Source organism: Heteronotia binoei, chromosome 12, assembly GCF_032191835.1.
Source record: "Heteronotia binoei isolate CCM8104 ecotype False Entrance Well chromosome 12, APGP_CSIRO_Hbin_v1, whole genome shotgun sequence".
Lineage (NCBI taxonomy): Eukaryota > Metazoa > Chordata > Lepidosauria > Squamata > Gekkonidae > Heteronotia > Heteronotia binoei.
In genome coordinates, this window is record NC_083234.1 from 44,944,722 (window position 1) to 44,962,867 (window position 18,146).

Genomic DNA, 18,146 nt, shown 5'->3' on the forward strand with positions numbered 1-18,146 from the left:
TCAGCAATAGCTGAGCATAGTATAATCCATGTAAATTCTAAGAAAGAGATACAGCTTGTACATGAAAACTTCTATTTATTGGATGCAAAAAATATTAGCATGATTTCTGGGTGGTTACTCTGCAATATATAATTGGTTTTGTCTTTTTCAGCCAAACCTGCATTAAGATAACCAAGCAGAAATTGCTATTATTCTGTAGACCTCTGGCTAACTGAGAACACCCTTCTTTTAAAGATTAGCAAATCTTTCTTTTGCAGTACCCAATATGGCTACGGTCTCTTAAAGCAAAAGCTCAACAAGGAAGTAATTTCTTTAATTATCCAATACTGATTTGCAGGATTAGTTCAACTGATGCACTGCAATTTAGCAGTTATGAAGCCGGGTTCAGCAAACAGTTCCCCATTGACCTTGGCAGTATACTGCTGTTAGGCCGTCTTATTTGCAGACTATGTAAGATACCTGCCCAAGTCTGGTGGATCTTTGCCAGCAGCACCATGTACCCTCCCACAGATCCTGGAGACAGCCCCTTAAATCCTGGTTTCACATGATACCTGAACTGAGCCTGTCAGCTTCAAATTGGCTTTGTCATATTCCATTTCATATTGGTTTAGTCATAATATTAGTAACATCAAAATTGGTTTATGTTTTTCAATCTAGTGGGTACTCAAGGTGGCGGGGCTGATGGCTGTAAATACTCCATTCCCCTTGTTTTTGTGTCCAGGTTCTTGGGATCTCACAAAATGCCTGCCACACAATCCTTCAAAGCTGGCCCTGTACCTATGTGCTATAGGTTATCTTGCACACTGAGGCGCCAATCTGCTTCACAGTTACTAAAAAATGAGTAAACATGCATAGGATTGGACTGCTTGATAAATGTTAGATAGAAGGAATTGGGGAGGAGGGGAGTTGAAAATGGAATCGTTCCCTTCTTCCCACATAGCATGTGGCTGGCTTGAGTCATTTGAAGGTAGTGGCTCTCCAGGCACCAACAGCCCTATCACGAGGTGAGTTCTGGATGTAATGAAAGGAAGCAGAAGGGAAACAAAAAGATCTAATCCATAATACATAACATTCTTGCACAACTCTCCTATTCATTTCATTGAGGCTTGTGCAGGAGAACTTCCCACTGTTACTGGGCTCTGAGTTAATTAGGGAGAAGGGGAGCTGCCATTTGGATTCTCACCACCTCAGGTACCAACATTTGAATGGCTGGCCAATATCCAGGGTTGGAAATAGGGGAGAGAGGTGAGGCAATGCAGGATGAGCAAGTAAATGAAAACTTTGATTTAATGTGAGGTTTTGCAAAACTAAGTGTTTACATCAGGTTCACCACAGCAGAAGTGGCATGTACTGGGGGAAATATTATTCCAGTGATGTATCTGGCAAAAATTCAGTACACAAAGTAGGGCCAAAGTAAAGTTAATTGTTCAAAAGTAGCAAGTAAATGGACAAATGCTTCATTATGCAGCAGTAGTTCATAGGCACCTTTCTGACAGTTCCACCTCCTCCTTCCCACCTTGTCCATTGAATAGTAGGTGCAGCTGAATAACAATCCCTGGATGAGCTCCACCACTTTTTTTTCTACAGTACAACCCCCGATGACAACATTCTGCTCCTTTTGGCAAAGAACTAGGGCAATCTTCCACCAGAAATGTTCCCTTGATGAAGAAGCCTGTGGGATTCAAAAACTTCTCTATATCAAAGAAGGCGCAATGGTTAAATAGCCAGTCAAATGTTTTTCACTGACCACCTATTGTTTGGCTAAGGTAAAAGCTTTTTAAATGCTCAATGCAGCTGCAAATGCTACTGTGTAGATAGCACCAGGGCTTTTTTTGAGCAGGAACTCACAGGAACGCAGTTCTGGCTGGCTTGGCATCAGGTGTGTGGCCTAATATGCAAATAAGTGGGTAGCACCTTTCCTTGTTAACAAGGGCAGGAGTGAGAGATGCTAGTTCCCTAACCTTGAAGAAATTGAGGGCAAGCCTAGCAGCAGAACAAAGTTTCTTCTACTGGCCATCTGCTATGGCTGCTGACAACTATACCCAGGAAGAGCAGTCATTGAAGGGAACAGTCACGGCCCAAGACAAACCATGTAAATTGTTCACAATTTTTTTACAAGTTTGTTCTTTTGCATAATCATTATTGAATATGTTTCTGTAATTAGCATAAGGACCAAATACAATGATGCTGAAGTATCTTTTTGTTGTTCCTAACAATGTTAATGCCCTGACCTGGAGAGCCCTGACTACAGTAGTCTCAGACGCTAAATGGCATTGGTCCTGGTTAATCCTGAGTTGGGAAACTACCAGAGAAGACTGGGGTTGCAACTCAAAGGTAAACAAAGGCAAACCACCTCTGGATGTCTCTTGCCTTGAAAACTTTAAAGAGTTGCTATAAGCTTGCTACAATTTGATGGGGAAATAATGACAATAACATTAAAGCTATTGAAACTGCTGACCATTATTTGACCATTCAATGGACAAATGGACTGGTAAAATGCCCAGTTGTGCTGTTATCACACACCTGAAGCAATTCAACAAAAGAGCCATCTTGCTTGCTTTGCAGCCTGCTTTCTTTATTGGAAATCCCCTGCTGTCTAATTGAACTGGGTTTTTTTTAATTTTGTAATCTGCCTTGAGTCACAAAGAGAAAGGCAAGCTATAAATGAAGTAAATAAAATAAAACGGACAGACTGTGGAAAGAGGAGACTCCCCATTTAACAGGGACAGCCCCCTGGTGACTGTCCATTGTAAACCATTTCTTCATGTCATCTGATTTTTTTGAGGTGGGGTGGCTTTTAAAAATATTTGCTAGCATTTGTTGCTGTGTATTCCCTTCTATTCCCCCACCCCTATAACTGCCTAGCTAGCCAAATGTTTCAGGGTGTGTTTACAGTTCTCATAATTTCATTAATATTCATGCAACCAGATCCAAGGTGATATTGAACTGTCTTCTGTTAAATATTGCTCTGGCTTGTCATATCCCATGACACCAGAAAAGCCATCAGGCAGCCTCTCAAACCAACTGGAAGAGAACTTGCCTGTACATGAAAGGTGTTCAGTTTTGCAGTACACAAATGCCTGACCAGGAAGGGAGCATATATAAAAAAATCACCAAAGGACCCTGGAGGCAGTCAGGAAGAAGCAGGGAGAAGGGAAGGGATGGCGAGTTCTGGTTCCCACTCTCAAGGTGGACTGCCTGAAATCAGGAGCTGCACAGACACAGGGCAATGACAAAAAACCTGCAAGTAGCCATTATGGCACCTGAGCTTGGGAGCACTGAAGGTACAGAGGTGTGATGCAACAGCTGCTCTCTGCAGATTTCTTAAAAGAGGCAGAGCAAAAAAGGCACAGTTAGCCAGTGATGAGGTAAGCACACATAGTACACTGGAGGTGGAGCACTGGGCATTTGATGGGCTAAGAACCTCAGAATCCTTGGTGTGAAGACAGGGGTGGCAAAAGTCCCTATTTGTAAAAGGGTATGTAGGGTAAAAGGCGAGGCAAGAGTGCATCAAGTGAGCTTGGTTAAGGCTATTCTGTTTTTCGGATGTGGGTAAAGATTTTTTAAACAGACTTTTGCCAGCATGTGTTGGATGCATTAACTGCTGATGATAATGCCTGAATTGTTACTTTCAAATCACGTAGGCAATATTACCTACATAAAAATGCATGTTCTTTCAATAGAAATCTCTTTATTTAATCTAGCTTAGATAACTGCAATGTGCCTTACATGAGGCTGCCCTTGAAGACTGTCTGCATACTGCAGTTGGTACAGAATACTGCGGCCAGAGTGTTGACTGGAGTGGAGTGTAGAGACCATATCACTCAAGTCTTGTGCCACCTACACTGGCTTCCAAATTGTTTATGGGCTCAATTCAGGGTGCTGGTATTGATATTGAAGTCCTCTACTGCCTGGGGCTAACATACCTTAAGGACTGACTTCTCCCATATGAACATACTTGCTCACTTCAGTTATCTTTGGAGGCCCGGCTTCAGTTGCTCCAATATCTGAGGCCAAGAAAAGGCCTGTTTGGTTGTGGCACCAAGACTTTGGAACTCCCTCCCCCAAGAAAATTGTCCAGTTTTCCTCATCCATGTTTTTTACTAGCAGGTGAAGACTTTTTAGTTTTGTTTGGCATACCTCCCAGTGAAGGCTATTGGCCCTTCTCCTTGGTTCTTGTGTTGTCTTTTACATGTTTTTATGGAATTATTTAATAATTTCAATGTTGTTTTTAAGCAATGCATCCAGACCCTGATCAGATGGAAAGGTGGCATGAAAATATTTTAAATGAATAAATTAATTTAGGCTTAAAGAAAAAATTGGACTGTTCTAATAAATTTTTTTCTATAAATACTAGCAGGTCTACCCTCTCATAATTTCCTGTATAAGGTGCAGTGCCTTGGGTTTTTTTCCCCTCATGAAAGGAAAGGAGGCAAGTCTACAATTGAGTAAGTATACTTTCCTGGCAAGTGCTCACATATTCCCCCCCACTTCTTCCTTTTCACACTTATGACAAGCATCTCAGGAAGACTTACAGCTGTTGTACAACTTGCCTATTTAAACACATAAAAGGCTGTTACTCCCAGAATGCACTGCAGGGGAATGTGACACTATTAAGCCATGTCACCATTCCTCCCCCCCCCCCAAAAAAAAATCCCTATTTTTTCCTATTTTAGTGAGTTTTGAGAGATTGGGGGCACCTTGAATAGCTATTTATTTCTGGTCAGTGATGGGTAAAGAAATATACCTTGGAGCTGTGCAAGTGCAGCTGTAGCTTTGTTACCACAAGGCCTCCCTTTCTCCTTCACTTTCTGGGGCCTTAGCCCAGTTCAAAGCAGCGCTTCTCCTTAATGAGCACAACACTCTCACCCAATTAAGAATCAAGGGCTGCGCCACACTGGGGTATGCGTGTGTGAGAAAGAGACTCTCTAGCTAGCGTAACACTTTCTTCTGCAAAGGAAAGATGTAAGAATACAACATTGATCCATAGAAGTGGACCCGCTATGAGGCTGCTTCAGGCAACAGATTTGAGGGGGACAAGGGAGGGGGCATTATGGGAATCCAACAAAATGCAGATCTGACCCATACAGGGAATTTCTACAGTACAAGCCACATTGAAATGAACAGGAGTTTCCCAAGACCGCAATACTTTCAGTAAGGTTTTCCCAGGAAAATTACCCACTGATTTAAGCCCCATATTCATTTAGTGCCAAAGGAGCACCACTGGGATTTTCCATCACAGGCATTAAAAAAAATGTCCTGCACGAAGGTGTGGAAGATTTGCAAACTTAAGATGGATTCCTGTCTGGGCTTGTTCACTGATCTTTCCAGCAAAATCATATTACCAGGTTGCATCCACATGTGCAGACACACTTCTACCTATGTATCCCTCTGTGACAGGTAACATTTTGTCAGAACTCAGCAGTGTGCATACCGGTGACCCAAGGTCCTAGAGTAAAGGTCAAGGGGAAATCGGAACACTTCTCACAACCTGCTGTTTCAGAGGTTAGAGATTTGCTGACATATCAGAGGTGTGAAATTCTAACTGCCTCCCTAGCCCCATCATGGGAGTAAAAAACTTCCAAGGTAAGAACAGAAGCATATGCCTCAGTGTTCTGTAATTCTGCAAAGAAATTACTGGGTTGGAAACACAGGGATGTATCCACACTACATATGGGTTTTAGCTGTTCTCTCTCCACAAGGAACTGTAGTCCCGCAAGCAGACCCAGGGACTCTAAGAGGCCTTCTCAGCACCTTCCTCAAATGACAATTCGCAAAATTCTTTAGGGAAAAGCCATACCAAGGTATTATGACACCAAGTTTCTAGTGCACACTGCTCTTAATTCCAGGACAAATTCCTCATTCAAGTGCTTTTGCTACAGAACCTGCAGTAGCAAACCCTTGAGAAAAGCTAGCTCAGTTTGCGGAGAGCTAGGAAGCATCATGCGGCTTGTCCAAATGCCGCCTTCTATCATTTCTAGCTGTAGCATGTCCTTCAGAAGTCAGATAACCACTGAACTTTGTATTCCATGCAAGCACAAAGCAGTTTGTTACCAGGAACGCCCTCATCCCAAGAATCTCAGCTTTCATTTTTGAAAACAGAGACAAAAACATAAACATTCTAGCCTTTATGAATGTGAAGATTATATCCAAGCAATTCCTGTGCTAAAACTTCAAAGGAAGGAAGAGGAATTCCAATGGGCAGAGCTCCAGTCCCGATGAGATTCTCGTATCTCCCTTTGAGTTGCAGAAACACAGTGTCTGTCTGACAAAGTGTCCATGCACGAGAAAGCTCACACCCTGAATAAAACTTTGTTGGTCTTAAAGGTGCCACTGAACTCTCGCTGGGTCCAGAAGCACAATGAATTATGCGGGTCCAGAAGCACAATGAATTATGCCAAAGAAGCAATTTTATGCATATTTCCTTAACTTGCAGAGTTTACACAAACTGGAGAATTCAGATGTGCATGTCTAGTGAGTATTCTGTGTATGGGGGAGGGAGGTGGATTCAAACATGCATACAACATAGAGGATTTCCTCCATTCTGGCTCTCAAACAGGAATGGGGGTTTTTTCAGAGCATCCACATCTCCATCCAATGCACCTGCTATTGCTGATCATAGTTTTGCATGATATGCTCTGGTGTTTCCAGGACCTGATTCACACTAATCTTTCCAGAAATATCAGAGTCAAAGTGGACTTCCTCACAAGGTGGATGGGGAGGGGAAGACTTCTGAAGTGCCTCACTCATATTTCATGCCATTTTCCATCCCTCTCCCTTCACAGCCACTATTTTCCATTCCCCACCTCTGGCCACTGGAAGACTTTTTAACTGGCTTTTTAAAAAAAATGGTAGTAGTTCTATTGCTATATCATCACTACAGTGATATACTTCTGGGGTTTTTAAGCTGGTAAAAGCCCTTTTAAGCTGGCACAGGGGAATGGCAGGCATGAGGACATTGGCAGAAAGAATGGTGAATTGCCCTGTGCAGGTACTCTGCTGTTTCTGCATTTGGAGCAAGTCTACAGCAGGGAATAATTTCCATCCAGGCATAGCCTAGCTGCTTGTTGCAGGCAGAGGCCACAAGGCTAGCCCTCTGTGCCTCCAACTTGGCTGTTTATCCAGGTAATTGCCAGCCCTTGGCTATGAATGCCAGACATCTTGCCTTAAACTCTGAGAACTCCATGAGCATTGAGCGTGGAAGGAATGTAGGAGAGCTGCTTTCCATGCAAGTCCACCTCCCTTGTGGGTCTGAGCAGACCGCAGAAGTGTCTCCCAATTTTGCTATTGTGATATTGTGCATTCGGATGAGAGGTGAGTCACTGTCTGACTGCGCAGGCATCCCCACCTCCGCCTCTGAGCATAGGTGGTGAATACAAAATGGACTGAATAAGGACGCCAGCTCCGGCACTCTCCTTCAGTGAAGGGCTCTGCTCTGTCTATCATTGTGCTGGGAAAGGACCTAACTTCTATGCTGCAAAAAAAGGGCTAGCTGTTCCTGGGCCTGAATTTCTACAAATAAAGGTCACCCTGGGATCAAAGGGAAGCTGACTGGGACCCCTAAATGCTGAATGACTAAGTTGACAAGGCGCCAAGAGGAAATACTGGCTGAACATCTATACTGCCTCCCAACCTGTTTTCTCACACAATTCAAGGTGCTGATGTTGACCTTTATAGTCTTATATGGCTTGGGACTAGCATAATTGATGGACCGCCTGCTCCCTTACAAATCTACCCAACCTCTATGGTCATCTTCTGAGACTCTGCTTTGGGTATCCCCACCTTCTGGGATTAGGTGGATGGCAACCTGGACAGGGTCTTCTTGATTTTGACACCAAAATTCTGGAACACTCTCTCCAGGGAGACTTGTCTGTCTCCTTCTATTGCCCTCTTTCACCAGCAGCTGAAGATTTGTTTCATTTGGGATTTCCTCAATTAATCTTCCATCTTGCCCTATGTTTTAATTGTTGGTTTTATTTTTTCGTATATGTATTTTAGTTTTGGTTTAAATTGTTTTAAATTTTCTGTGTTTTTCTTTTCTTTTTCTATGTCCTTTTTCTATGTTTGTAATATTTTAGGATGTAATTATGTAATGTTTATTTAACTTGTTAACCAGGTTGGTGGCCCTGATTATGACAGAAAGGTGAGGTACAAATTTTGTAAATCTATAATAAATGAATAATTATCATTAAATTATACCCAATCTAGTTCAGTTAGGGTTGGCAGCCATTAGCTGCTGATTTCCAAGACTTTTGGGGGATAGGACAGGAATTATATTGCAATGCACAACTCTGCAACTTCACTTCCTTACATACTGGAAGTTACATCACGGCAATGGAATTCCTCAAATATCTGTGGTTTTATCACAGAGATTTCAGGAACTCGTAGAGTTCTGCCATGATGTCACTTCTGGTTACATAAAGGGAAATCGAATTGTGACAGCAGAAGGAACCCAGCAGCAGGAGGTCTCCTACTATAGTGGGAGACTGAGCTACCCTAAGTTAAATGTCTTCTGTCTTGGCATGTCTCCAGCAGAGCTTATTCCTGTTTTCATTTTTTTTAATGGAGATGTCAAGAAATTAGATAATTCATAAAGTAACTAAACTTATTCCAGCTTAATGGGATTAGATTGTGAAAGTTTTATCATGGAGTGAGATGGATAAATTAACAAGAACTTTGAGAGACTATGATTTGGAAGTGTTTAAAAAGGAGTGGAAGAAATTTAAAAAATATATAGAATTAGAGTGGAACGTAAAAAGACATTGGACAATTTTTTAATATGAATGAGAAGAAAAAGACATTGTATTTTGATGGGTTTGGGTTACCTTTATATTCGGATTTAAATACATAACTTCGGGGTAAGTCTAATAATGGAGGGAGGGGGGATTGAAAATATCATATGGGTTAGGGATAGAAAAGATATAACTAAACATTGTAACCGTATGTTATTAATAAATTGTTAAAACATAAACTTATTCCAGCTTAGGTGTCTATGTAATACATACCATGGAAAGGAGAATCTTTTTTCATTCCATGATACTTACATACTAATTTAGGCAATTCCAAAAAGGGTAACTGTCTGGAGGCGCACTAGCTGTAGACGTGCTTAGCCCAATTATGGTTATGCAAGAAGTGAATAAAATCCACTCAGAGACACCTCTCCTCTTTATTATCTCTTCACCCATTCTGGAGTTTACAGCTGAACCCTGACAGAATAACATGGACTTCTTGCATATCTTAGCACTCTTCAGTGTCTGGGGAAGGCAGAAGTTGTTCTATTGTCATCATAGCACCCTCAGACAACAAATGTTGGAGGAGCACAATTCACCCAAATCACTTTGAATGGGATATAGGATCTGTGGTCATCCCAGTCAACAACCCAATGGATAGGGGATGGTGAGTGCTGGGAAGGAACTCATGACCTACCTGATTGCAGGTGTTAATATCAACGCCATTCCTCAGGTGATCCAATGCTTTGTCCAGGTTCCCAGAACGTGCTGCCCGAAGAAAGCTGGTCGCTGCATCAGCCTTGGAGGGAAAAGAGAAGGGGAGCAGTCAACAAGAGTATTTTGCCAACTGCGCTAACCTAGGCTAGCATACTTGTACCTGTACTTTGCCGCTTTAGACGGGGTTTACACAAGTTCTCTTCCACATTAGCTGTCTCCCTCAATAGTTTTTTTTTAATGCGCAAATATGTCTTTTATTTGGAGAAACAGTCCTTCATAGGCCAAGGAGCTCTTGACTCTGGACCAGCTGGTACATGAAGAATTGCATAATTTGCATGAGGAGAGAAATATTTAATTCTAGGCAGAGCTCTTAACAATCACTTCTCCTCTCCCAGACACAGGTCTTTGTAGATGACAATGGGGGTGGCAACTGGTAGTATTTTGGTAAATGTCCTCAAAAACTAGAAATCAGCCCTGAATACAATATGCATGATGCCTTTCAGCTCAGTCTTGGTCTGCAGGGATCCAGTTCAGATAATTGAAATAAACAAGATCTTTTAATGAAAATGTGTTTGGAGCAGAAGAGATGAGTCAGAAGTGTGAAACCACCAGTTGTCTTTTGATGCCAGCTATCAGTATGCATCAATGCTTGACCAGCATTTCAACTAAAACTACAGGTTACACAAAATATGTACTGTAAGTGAAAATGAAGGTCCTGTGTTACAATTTCCTCTTGCTTCCTGCATAGTGTTGCCAAAGCTCCCAGGAGACCTTTTGCTGGCAATCTGCACTTCCCAGTGCTGCTTTGTTGGCTGGAGAAAAAAAATGCCATCATTGCATTCAATGTAATATCATTTCCAGGAAAAAAAACTGGAAGCAACAACATGTCACTCTACGAATTGACAGAAACTCCATGCTTTTTCCACAGAGTTTCCAGCAATTCCTAGAGTGACATGACATCACCTCCAGCTTCCCCTGGAAACGATGTCTGGTCATATACAACAACTGTGTCCCCTATGTACCTGACCCCTCCTCATCTCCCACCAGATGCCAGGCATCAGTTAACACCCTACCTCTGCAGCATATCATGCCCTGAGATCATTACCATTGGAGGGGTGTTGGTGGCTTTGTTTTTGAGCAGAAAGGCAGGATATAATTATTGTAAATAAACGAAGTACTCATGTGATGACCTTATGACATGAAATACATTGTGCTACTGATGATGGAAAAGAGCTCCCATTTTCAGCAGAAGTCCTTCTCTTCATATAAAATACTGTTTTACCCTCAAGGAACAGTTCCTTGGGGCCTGCTTTGGTTATCTTTTTAAAATTTTGATATTTTTTTTAAATTTCAGGTTTCAAATTTTACTGCTGAAATTATCAACATTTCAAAATATTTGAAATTAACTAAATAAAAAATAAAAGGCATCTACAGAGCCAGTAGGGTATCATGGTTAGACCACATGACCAGGGAGACTTTGGTTCAGAGCCCTGATTAACCATGTTTAATCCCTTGAGCTCCTTGGAGGAAGGGGTAGGATAAAAACATAACAGACCAACAGGAATAGCATAACAGGAATACCATCCTCAGATATAAGAGATTATTAGATTAATAACATTAATGAGGAGGGAACGAAAATATACCGAAACACTCAACTCTGTGATGCCATCTTCTACCACTTCCTAATTGATAAATTCTATTAAAACTTTATATTTTCCAATCCAAAATCTAATTAAGGAACTCATTATGAACACGACTTTTTTTAGTGGTTTTGTGTATTTTGTTTAAAAGCTGATTTTATTAGTTTAGCTCCATGCCAAAACATATTATACCATTCCTATTACAGATGGATGCTTCCATTTGGATGCAATTAAAGGTGAAACTAGAAAAGACACAGGGAGACCTATAAATGGTATGCTCAAGTGGTTTTTTTTTAGTAAATAGCATCCATGGGGAGTGGGGATTCTGATTCAGACTGCAAGTAGGGTGTAAGGGGTGTGTGTTAAAACAAATCTCTGTCATTTTCCCAGTCTCATACATTTATTCAGAACTGATATTTGCCCATGCAGAGGCAACATACAAGTGGGGATTATTGGATTGAATCAGTTATGGTTATAGAAACTTGATTTCAAAATATCTCCATAGTGCTATGGGGTTCCACAGGCCCATGTTTTCTAATATGTAATTACTGGCAGAGGTTGTCAATGCATTTGGAATGAGATGTTCTGTATTATGAAACCCATCTCTGTTTCTCCTTTTCATCAATCAGAAAGTGTGAAGGATGTGCTGAACAGAATGCCTAGAGTCAGGATTAAGTAGGATGGCTGCCTGTGGCATTCCGGATTCATTTCAAGGTGCTGGTCTTAACCCCTAAAGCCCTATATGGCTTGGGACTTGTCTGCCTTCGGGACTGCCTTTCCCCACGTGCCTCAGAGACTACTGCATTCAGGATCTCAAAATCTCTTAACGATCCCCGGGCCAAAAGAAGCCCGACTGACCACCACTAGGGCCAGGGCTTTCTCCGTGGCAGTTCCCACATGGTGGAACATGCTCCCAGATAAGCCCTGCGAGACTTCTCACAGTTCCGCAGGGCTTGCAAGACAGAATTATTCCACCTTGCATATAGTAAGAAATGGGAGACGGTTTTCAAATCACCACAGAACTGTTAATCTTGACCAAAACTACTGTATTAACATCATGAGCGCCATACCTGATAAGATCTTGGATAGTATTGGCGGTGCAATTGCTTACCAATTATGTAATTTTAATTGATTATTTTATTGTATAGTAACTGTTGATTGTTTTTAAGTCTTACAATCTGCTACAGAGAGGGCAGGATATAAATATAATAAAATAAATAAATGGCAGATTTATTTAATAAACTGCAACTAGGGTGGGATATAAATCCAATATCATCATCATCAATGTGAACAGGATAGAAAGTTTGTCAGTGAGCAGTTATCCAGTGCAAGCTGGTAGCTTATGGCCTTTCTGGAAAGGGTTGCACTCCTCCTGAAGAACTAGGCTCACCACTTGGGGAAGTACAATTAAATCTTGCCGCTCTAGCCACACAAGTGGCTTCCATAGCTCAAAAAGGTATCTTTAATTCATTTTAATTAGTTAGCCAGTTGTACCCCTTCATGGAAAGGAATGACATCCCCTCAGTTATCCACATTACACTGTATTTGGAGTTGCCTTTGAATACCTTTCACAGATCCAAAATCCTATGGAAAGATCACTGACAGGACCATGTAGGTTTGCCAACCTGACAGGAGACTCACATCAAGATGGGGGGGGGGGGAGCGGCTTTGCTGGTTTAACCTTAGAGTTTTGGGTGAGTCCTAGAGCGGTGCTCAACATCTATAATAGGAATGGTAAAGGAATGGTAGAAGTGACAACATGGTGTCATAGTGCAACACCAATCCTCCCATCCATTTCTCCCAGCATTTCCCTGGCTGCCCCCACTGAATGGCAGTAGGCAAAGCCAGCAGAAAGTGGGAAAGTTCATGGCTAAGTGCAAGATCTGTCCTCCCTAAGGCCACACCACAATGCTGCATGACCTACAATGGCTTTCATTTATTTTTTGGGCACAATCCAAAGTGCTGATATAAACAGTAAGAGGTTGGGGTACATATACAGCCTATAAACAGCCTATAAACAGTAAGAGGTTGGGGTAACTGAAGGACTATTTGTTCTCCTCCAAATCTGCCAGTTCACTAGGATCATTAGCTCTTTCTCTGGGGTCCCTCTCTCCCTCATGGGGAGAATATAAGAATATAAGAAGAGCCCTGCTAGATCAAACCAATGGTCCATCTAGCACAGCATCCCATCTTACAGTGGCCAACCAGTTACTCTGGAGAGCCAACAAGACAGAAAAGAGGCCAAGGTCTTCCCCTGACATTGCCTCCTAATACTGGTATTCATAGATTTTCTGCCTCTGAACATGGAAGTTCTCCTTAATCACCATGCCTAGTAGTCAATGATAGACCTATCCTCTATGAATCTGTCCAGTTCTCTTTCAAAGCTGTCAACGCCTGTGACTATCACTACATCCACGGGCAGTGAATTCAGCATTTCAGTGAGTAAAGAAGTACTTCCTTTCATCTGTCCTGAATCTACTGCCCATCAACTTCAGTGGGTGTCCCAGGTCTCCAGTATTTAGGAAGAGGAAGAAAAAGTTGATCTCTATCTACTTTCCCTGCCCCATGAATCTTCAGATAGTTGCAGGATCCTGGTTTGGAATTTTGCCTTTTTCTTATGGTGAGATCAAGGTATCAGTGGAGGCCCAGATCACAAATGCTGCTGAACTGGCATTCCTCCAACTACACAAGGTCAGCCAACCGGCCCCCTATCTGTACCACCCTAACCTAGCGACAGTAATCCATGCAACAGTCACCTCTAGATTATACTACTATAGCTCACTCTTCATAGGGCTACCCTTGAGGTTGACCCAGAAACTCTGATCAAGAATGCAGCAGCACAGGTCTTTATGGGGACTCCATGTACAGCACATATTCAATCTGTGTTGCATGAGCTGCACTGGCTTCCAATGGCATACTAGATCAGGTTCGAGGTTATGATAGCAACCTTTAAGGCCCTTAATGGTCTGGGACCCACATATCTTTGGGACCATCTCTCCTGGTATACCCTCCAAAGTGCACCGTGCTTGGTTGATAAGAACCTACTGGTGGTCCCCACCAGCCCGAGAGACATCCAGCTTTCCTTGACTAGGGCCAGGATGTTCTCTGCCCTGGTGGAACTCTCTGCTGAATAACATCCATACACTGCAGGACTGACTGAGTTCCACAGGGCATGTAAGGCAGAGATGTTCTGCCAGGCATCTGGTTGAGGACAGTGACGGTTTCCATCAGGATGGCACTCCTGCTTTTCCTGCCTCTCCCCACACACCCCAAGGCAGTGGCATACTTTGGCAGTCTTATTGTCATCTTGACAGGCTAACTACTGTCACAATAATGTAAATTTATAGGGGTTTATTATTCAGGTATATATTGTATTATATAGATGTTTTAATTATGTACACCACTCTGTGCCCTGCTCTACAGGGAAGGGTGGTTTAAATTTTTAATTAAATAAATAACTAATAAGTTAGAATTCTCTTCCTAGGAAAAATATCCAGAGCAGAGGATGTAATATCTCAACAAGCATATTACCTGTAAGTATCTTGATAGAAATCCTACATATTGGTTTTGGCACACGAGTAGTACTTCCACACAGGAAAAAAGTGCGTATCCTGTCCCACGTGACAAACACTGTAAGGTCCAACTGAGTTTTGCTTGCCTTGTGGTTTTCTAGAGACCAGTCTCCCTTACTCTCCACTTGAAGTCACTTACCCATAATCCTCTGAATCTTCTGGGATGCAGGTTGAAGAGGAGAGGACTTGTACTCACTTATATACTATTGATTGATCCATCTCTCTAATTTTCTGTTTTGCTTTCTACTGTAACATATTTCTCCAAGTTCAGTCGGAGAACAAAGCATTACAGTATCCACTGGGACTTTCCAGTTCGATAATTCCTGACCAGGCAGCTGCCAGAGATTGGGTAGGATTGCCTGACAGCCCGTTAATGAGAAAGGGAATGGAATGGAAGATAGAAACACCGGAAGCCTGGGAGAAAGTCAAGTCTAGCTACTCTTAAGATTCAGGATCCAATTGCTCCTGGGGCTGCCACTGATTGGAAGAGATCTCCTGCACAGCGCTGAAGCAGGTCTGCCCCCAAACAAATGCCATGACATCATTTAAAGATCTATAAGTTAAAACATGCCCATTGCATAGCACTGATTTTTAAAAATAGCTTGCCCTTTAAAGAGAACTATTTTTCAGGCAAGTCTAAGTCAAACTACCCAGATAGCAAAGGCCAGAGAAACCAAGTTTCATTGGGAGGCAATGTTCCTGAGGAGAAAAAGTACTACATTTGCATATAGATGCCCATGGATTAGCAAACCTCTGAGAAGAAACATTTTGCACTAAACATTTAAGACAGTTTAAAAGCAGGTAGACAGCAATATTGGGTTGCTGAAAAATTATTTCAGCATTAAGAGCTGTGTCAGGGAGGCATGGTTGCTCAGGTGCACATTGCTATCAGATCTGTTTTCAAACAGTTTTTAAAATTTTAAGTGCTTCAGAAACCTGTTCAGAGACAAAAAGAAATGAGATCATGCATAGCAAGAATGCCTCTGCAGAGTCACTTCTGACTCTTTAAAAGCACCAGGTCCCTTCAAGCCCCAGGAATAGACTTCACAGCCTAGGGAGAGTAGTATTTCATCTTGCACATACTGGTGTGGATCAGCTCTCTTGTTGGTCTGCCCTGTCCACCCCAAACGAAATAGACCGGATTTGAACTCTTACAAAAGCCTGCAGGAATGGAACCATCACCACCACACCAGAAGTGGAGCAGGCAGGTGCCCAAGAGGGGAGAGATAACTGAGATACTCAAGCTATAATTAGCCCTGCACTTCTTGGACAGGACCTTAGGCCAGAAGGAGAGGCCCCCAAGCTCAGCACAGGAACAAGATGGGAGAAGGACAAAAACTGTCAACACAGAGAGGAAAGAGATTTATGAATGGAATGGGACCTTCCACAACCTCAAATATTTGAAACAGTTTTCCTTGCCACTCCTCCTCACCAACTGCAAGCTAGCAGCATGGCATACAAGCTGGTGGAACCACCAGACCTGGGCCCATTGCCTTTCCACTGCAAACCCCCCCCCCTCAAAAAAAGCAATAAAAATTACAAGCATGGCTGTAGGGTAGAGAAACTGTCTCCATGTTACTGCTTCTTAATGAAGAAGTGCAGCAGGCAGGAACACCACAGAACTAGCAAAGAGGGCCATAATGAAATGTGCAAAGGTAAAACAGACCCCAACAAACACAGTTCAGGACTAACAAACTGAAGGAGGCAAGCAGGAGACCCACACAACCTACGGAAAACCAAGGCTAATCAGGTAGAACCAAAGCTAGCTCAATCCATTCTGGTACCTGGGGCAGGAGAAAAAATCCAAATGGAAACCTCATAGCATTCACGTGATGACCCATCATTATTCCAAAACTGCATATTCTGAATCAACATCTCAGATTCTCCATTACTTTAAACATAACCCAGAGTCATAACCTGGGAGGGAGAGACATTCCCAATATAATGAAGAGTTAAGACATTAATCAGCCTTATACTGAATCAGACCATCAGTCCATCAAAGTCAGAATTGTCTACTCAGACTGGCAGTGGCTCTCCAGGGTCTCAGGTGGAGGTATTTCCATCACCCGATCCTGTTAAATGAAGGTGCCGGGGATTGAACCTGGGACCTTCTGCATGCCAAGGAGATGCTCTACTGCTGAGCTACAGTCCCTCTCAGTCTATCCCAGTTTCCAGCTGGTGCCATTTCCCTTGTAATTTGTTTTTTTAAATTTCTTTAAGTCTACTGATACCCAGGAAGAAACCCCTGTACTTATTCCCAAACCATGCACCCCTGGAATGTGATATTGCAATGTAACCCTAGAATATTAAATATGACACAGCAATGCCCATTTGAATTGGAATGGTCTCTCTTGCACATAAGGGAGAAAAATCCAATTCCTTCTTGGCCCAAAGCAGGCTGTGGTGTGATTCTGGTTCACAAGCCAGAACAACATGTGGCCAGCTGAAAGGTTGAGAAGCGTCCATCTTTCTGCTCCTGGGAATGAAAAAGTTCTGGGCCCAGAGAGGGACAAATGTGGGCAGAGCTATAAAAATTCCTTCATTCTTTTGGCACCCTTTAAAGTCCTGTTATCAAAGCATAAAAGAAATAAGAATTACCAAGAAACCTCCAACACAAATAAATGGCTTGTCTGGTACTCTTCAGGGCACGACAGCAGAAACACAAAGGTTAAAGGCTAAGTGCTCATCTTGTTGTGAATGTGTGGTATAACTGCAAACTGATCTCAATTTTTGGCTTTTAACAGAGTTTCTATTTTTCTTTAATTAACTGCTAAGGCCATCAAAGTCAACCAGTCCCCTGACCACCTGATGGATGCCCATCCATGTTTGACACTAACGGAGAAATCTATCACTTTTTGGGAGCTTCAAAGGAACCAGTTTTGGGAAAAACAGGGCCATAAAGTCATTTGGCCAGTGTAATTAAAATTCCTATGTTGGGGTATGGATCTATGATACGAATGGTCTCTGATTGGATATTACACATATGACACTCTGATTTTCCATTGGTGTGACACTCTGTCCCCTCATTGGGTAGTTTAATTGCGTGATGTGACGTAATTTACCCTAGAAAACAGGCAACTCCACCTGTCAGGTTAGATGGTTGAAGAAGAAGAAAAAAGGAAGGAAAAAGGGAATCCCTTTATCCTCTCCTTCCTCCACCCCCTTCCTACCCTCACCCCCCTCTTCTCAAGAGAAATCTCCTTCCAGAGGCCTTGCATTTCCTCTGACTGAGCCCACCCTGCAAGATCTAGGTATTGTATCACCTTACCCCATCCATACTGATTCAGCTAACCTCTTGTAATTCCTCTTGTATGCTTGAAATTGTTTGATTGGGATGTAACTATATGAAACCCTATGCCATAATAAAATCAATTATTAACCAAAGGATTTTCAGTGGTCTATCTCCGTAGACAAAGACCTCACCTCACCTCCTGCACACCTCACCTCTCATAGGCCTACCATTTTGAGCTAAGAAATATTAATATTCC

General features: G+C 42.3%; 1 protein-coding gene across 5 annotated transcripts in view; it reads right to left on the reverse strand.

The window, feature by feature from the left end:
- The window catches only part of ANK1 (ankyrin 1), a 228,175-nt gene that overhangs the window by 102,204 nt on the left and 107,825 nt on the right, over positions 1 to 18,146 (reverse strand). For all 5 annotated transcript variants that reach the window (XM_060251576.1, XM_060251577.1, XM_060251575.1 and 2 more), the window contains exon 2: positions 9,427 to 9,528. In XM_060251576.1, the coding sequence (XP_060107559.1) occupies positions 9,427 to 9,528 (102 nt within the window). The remainder of the gene's footprint in view (positions 1 to 9,426; positions 9,529 to 18,146) is intronic.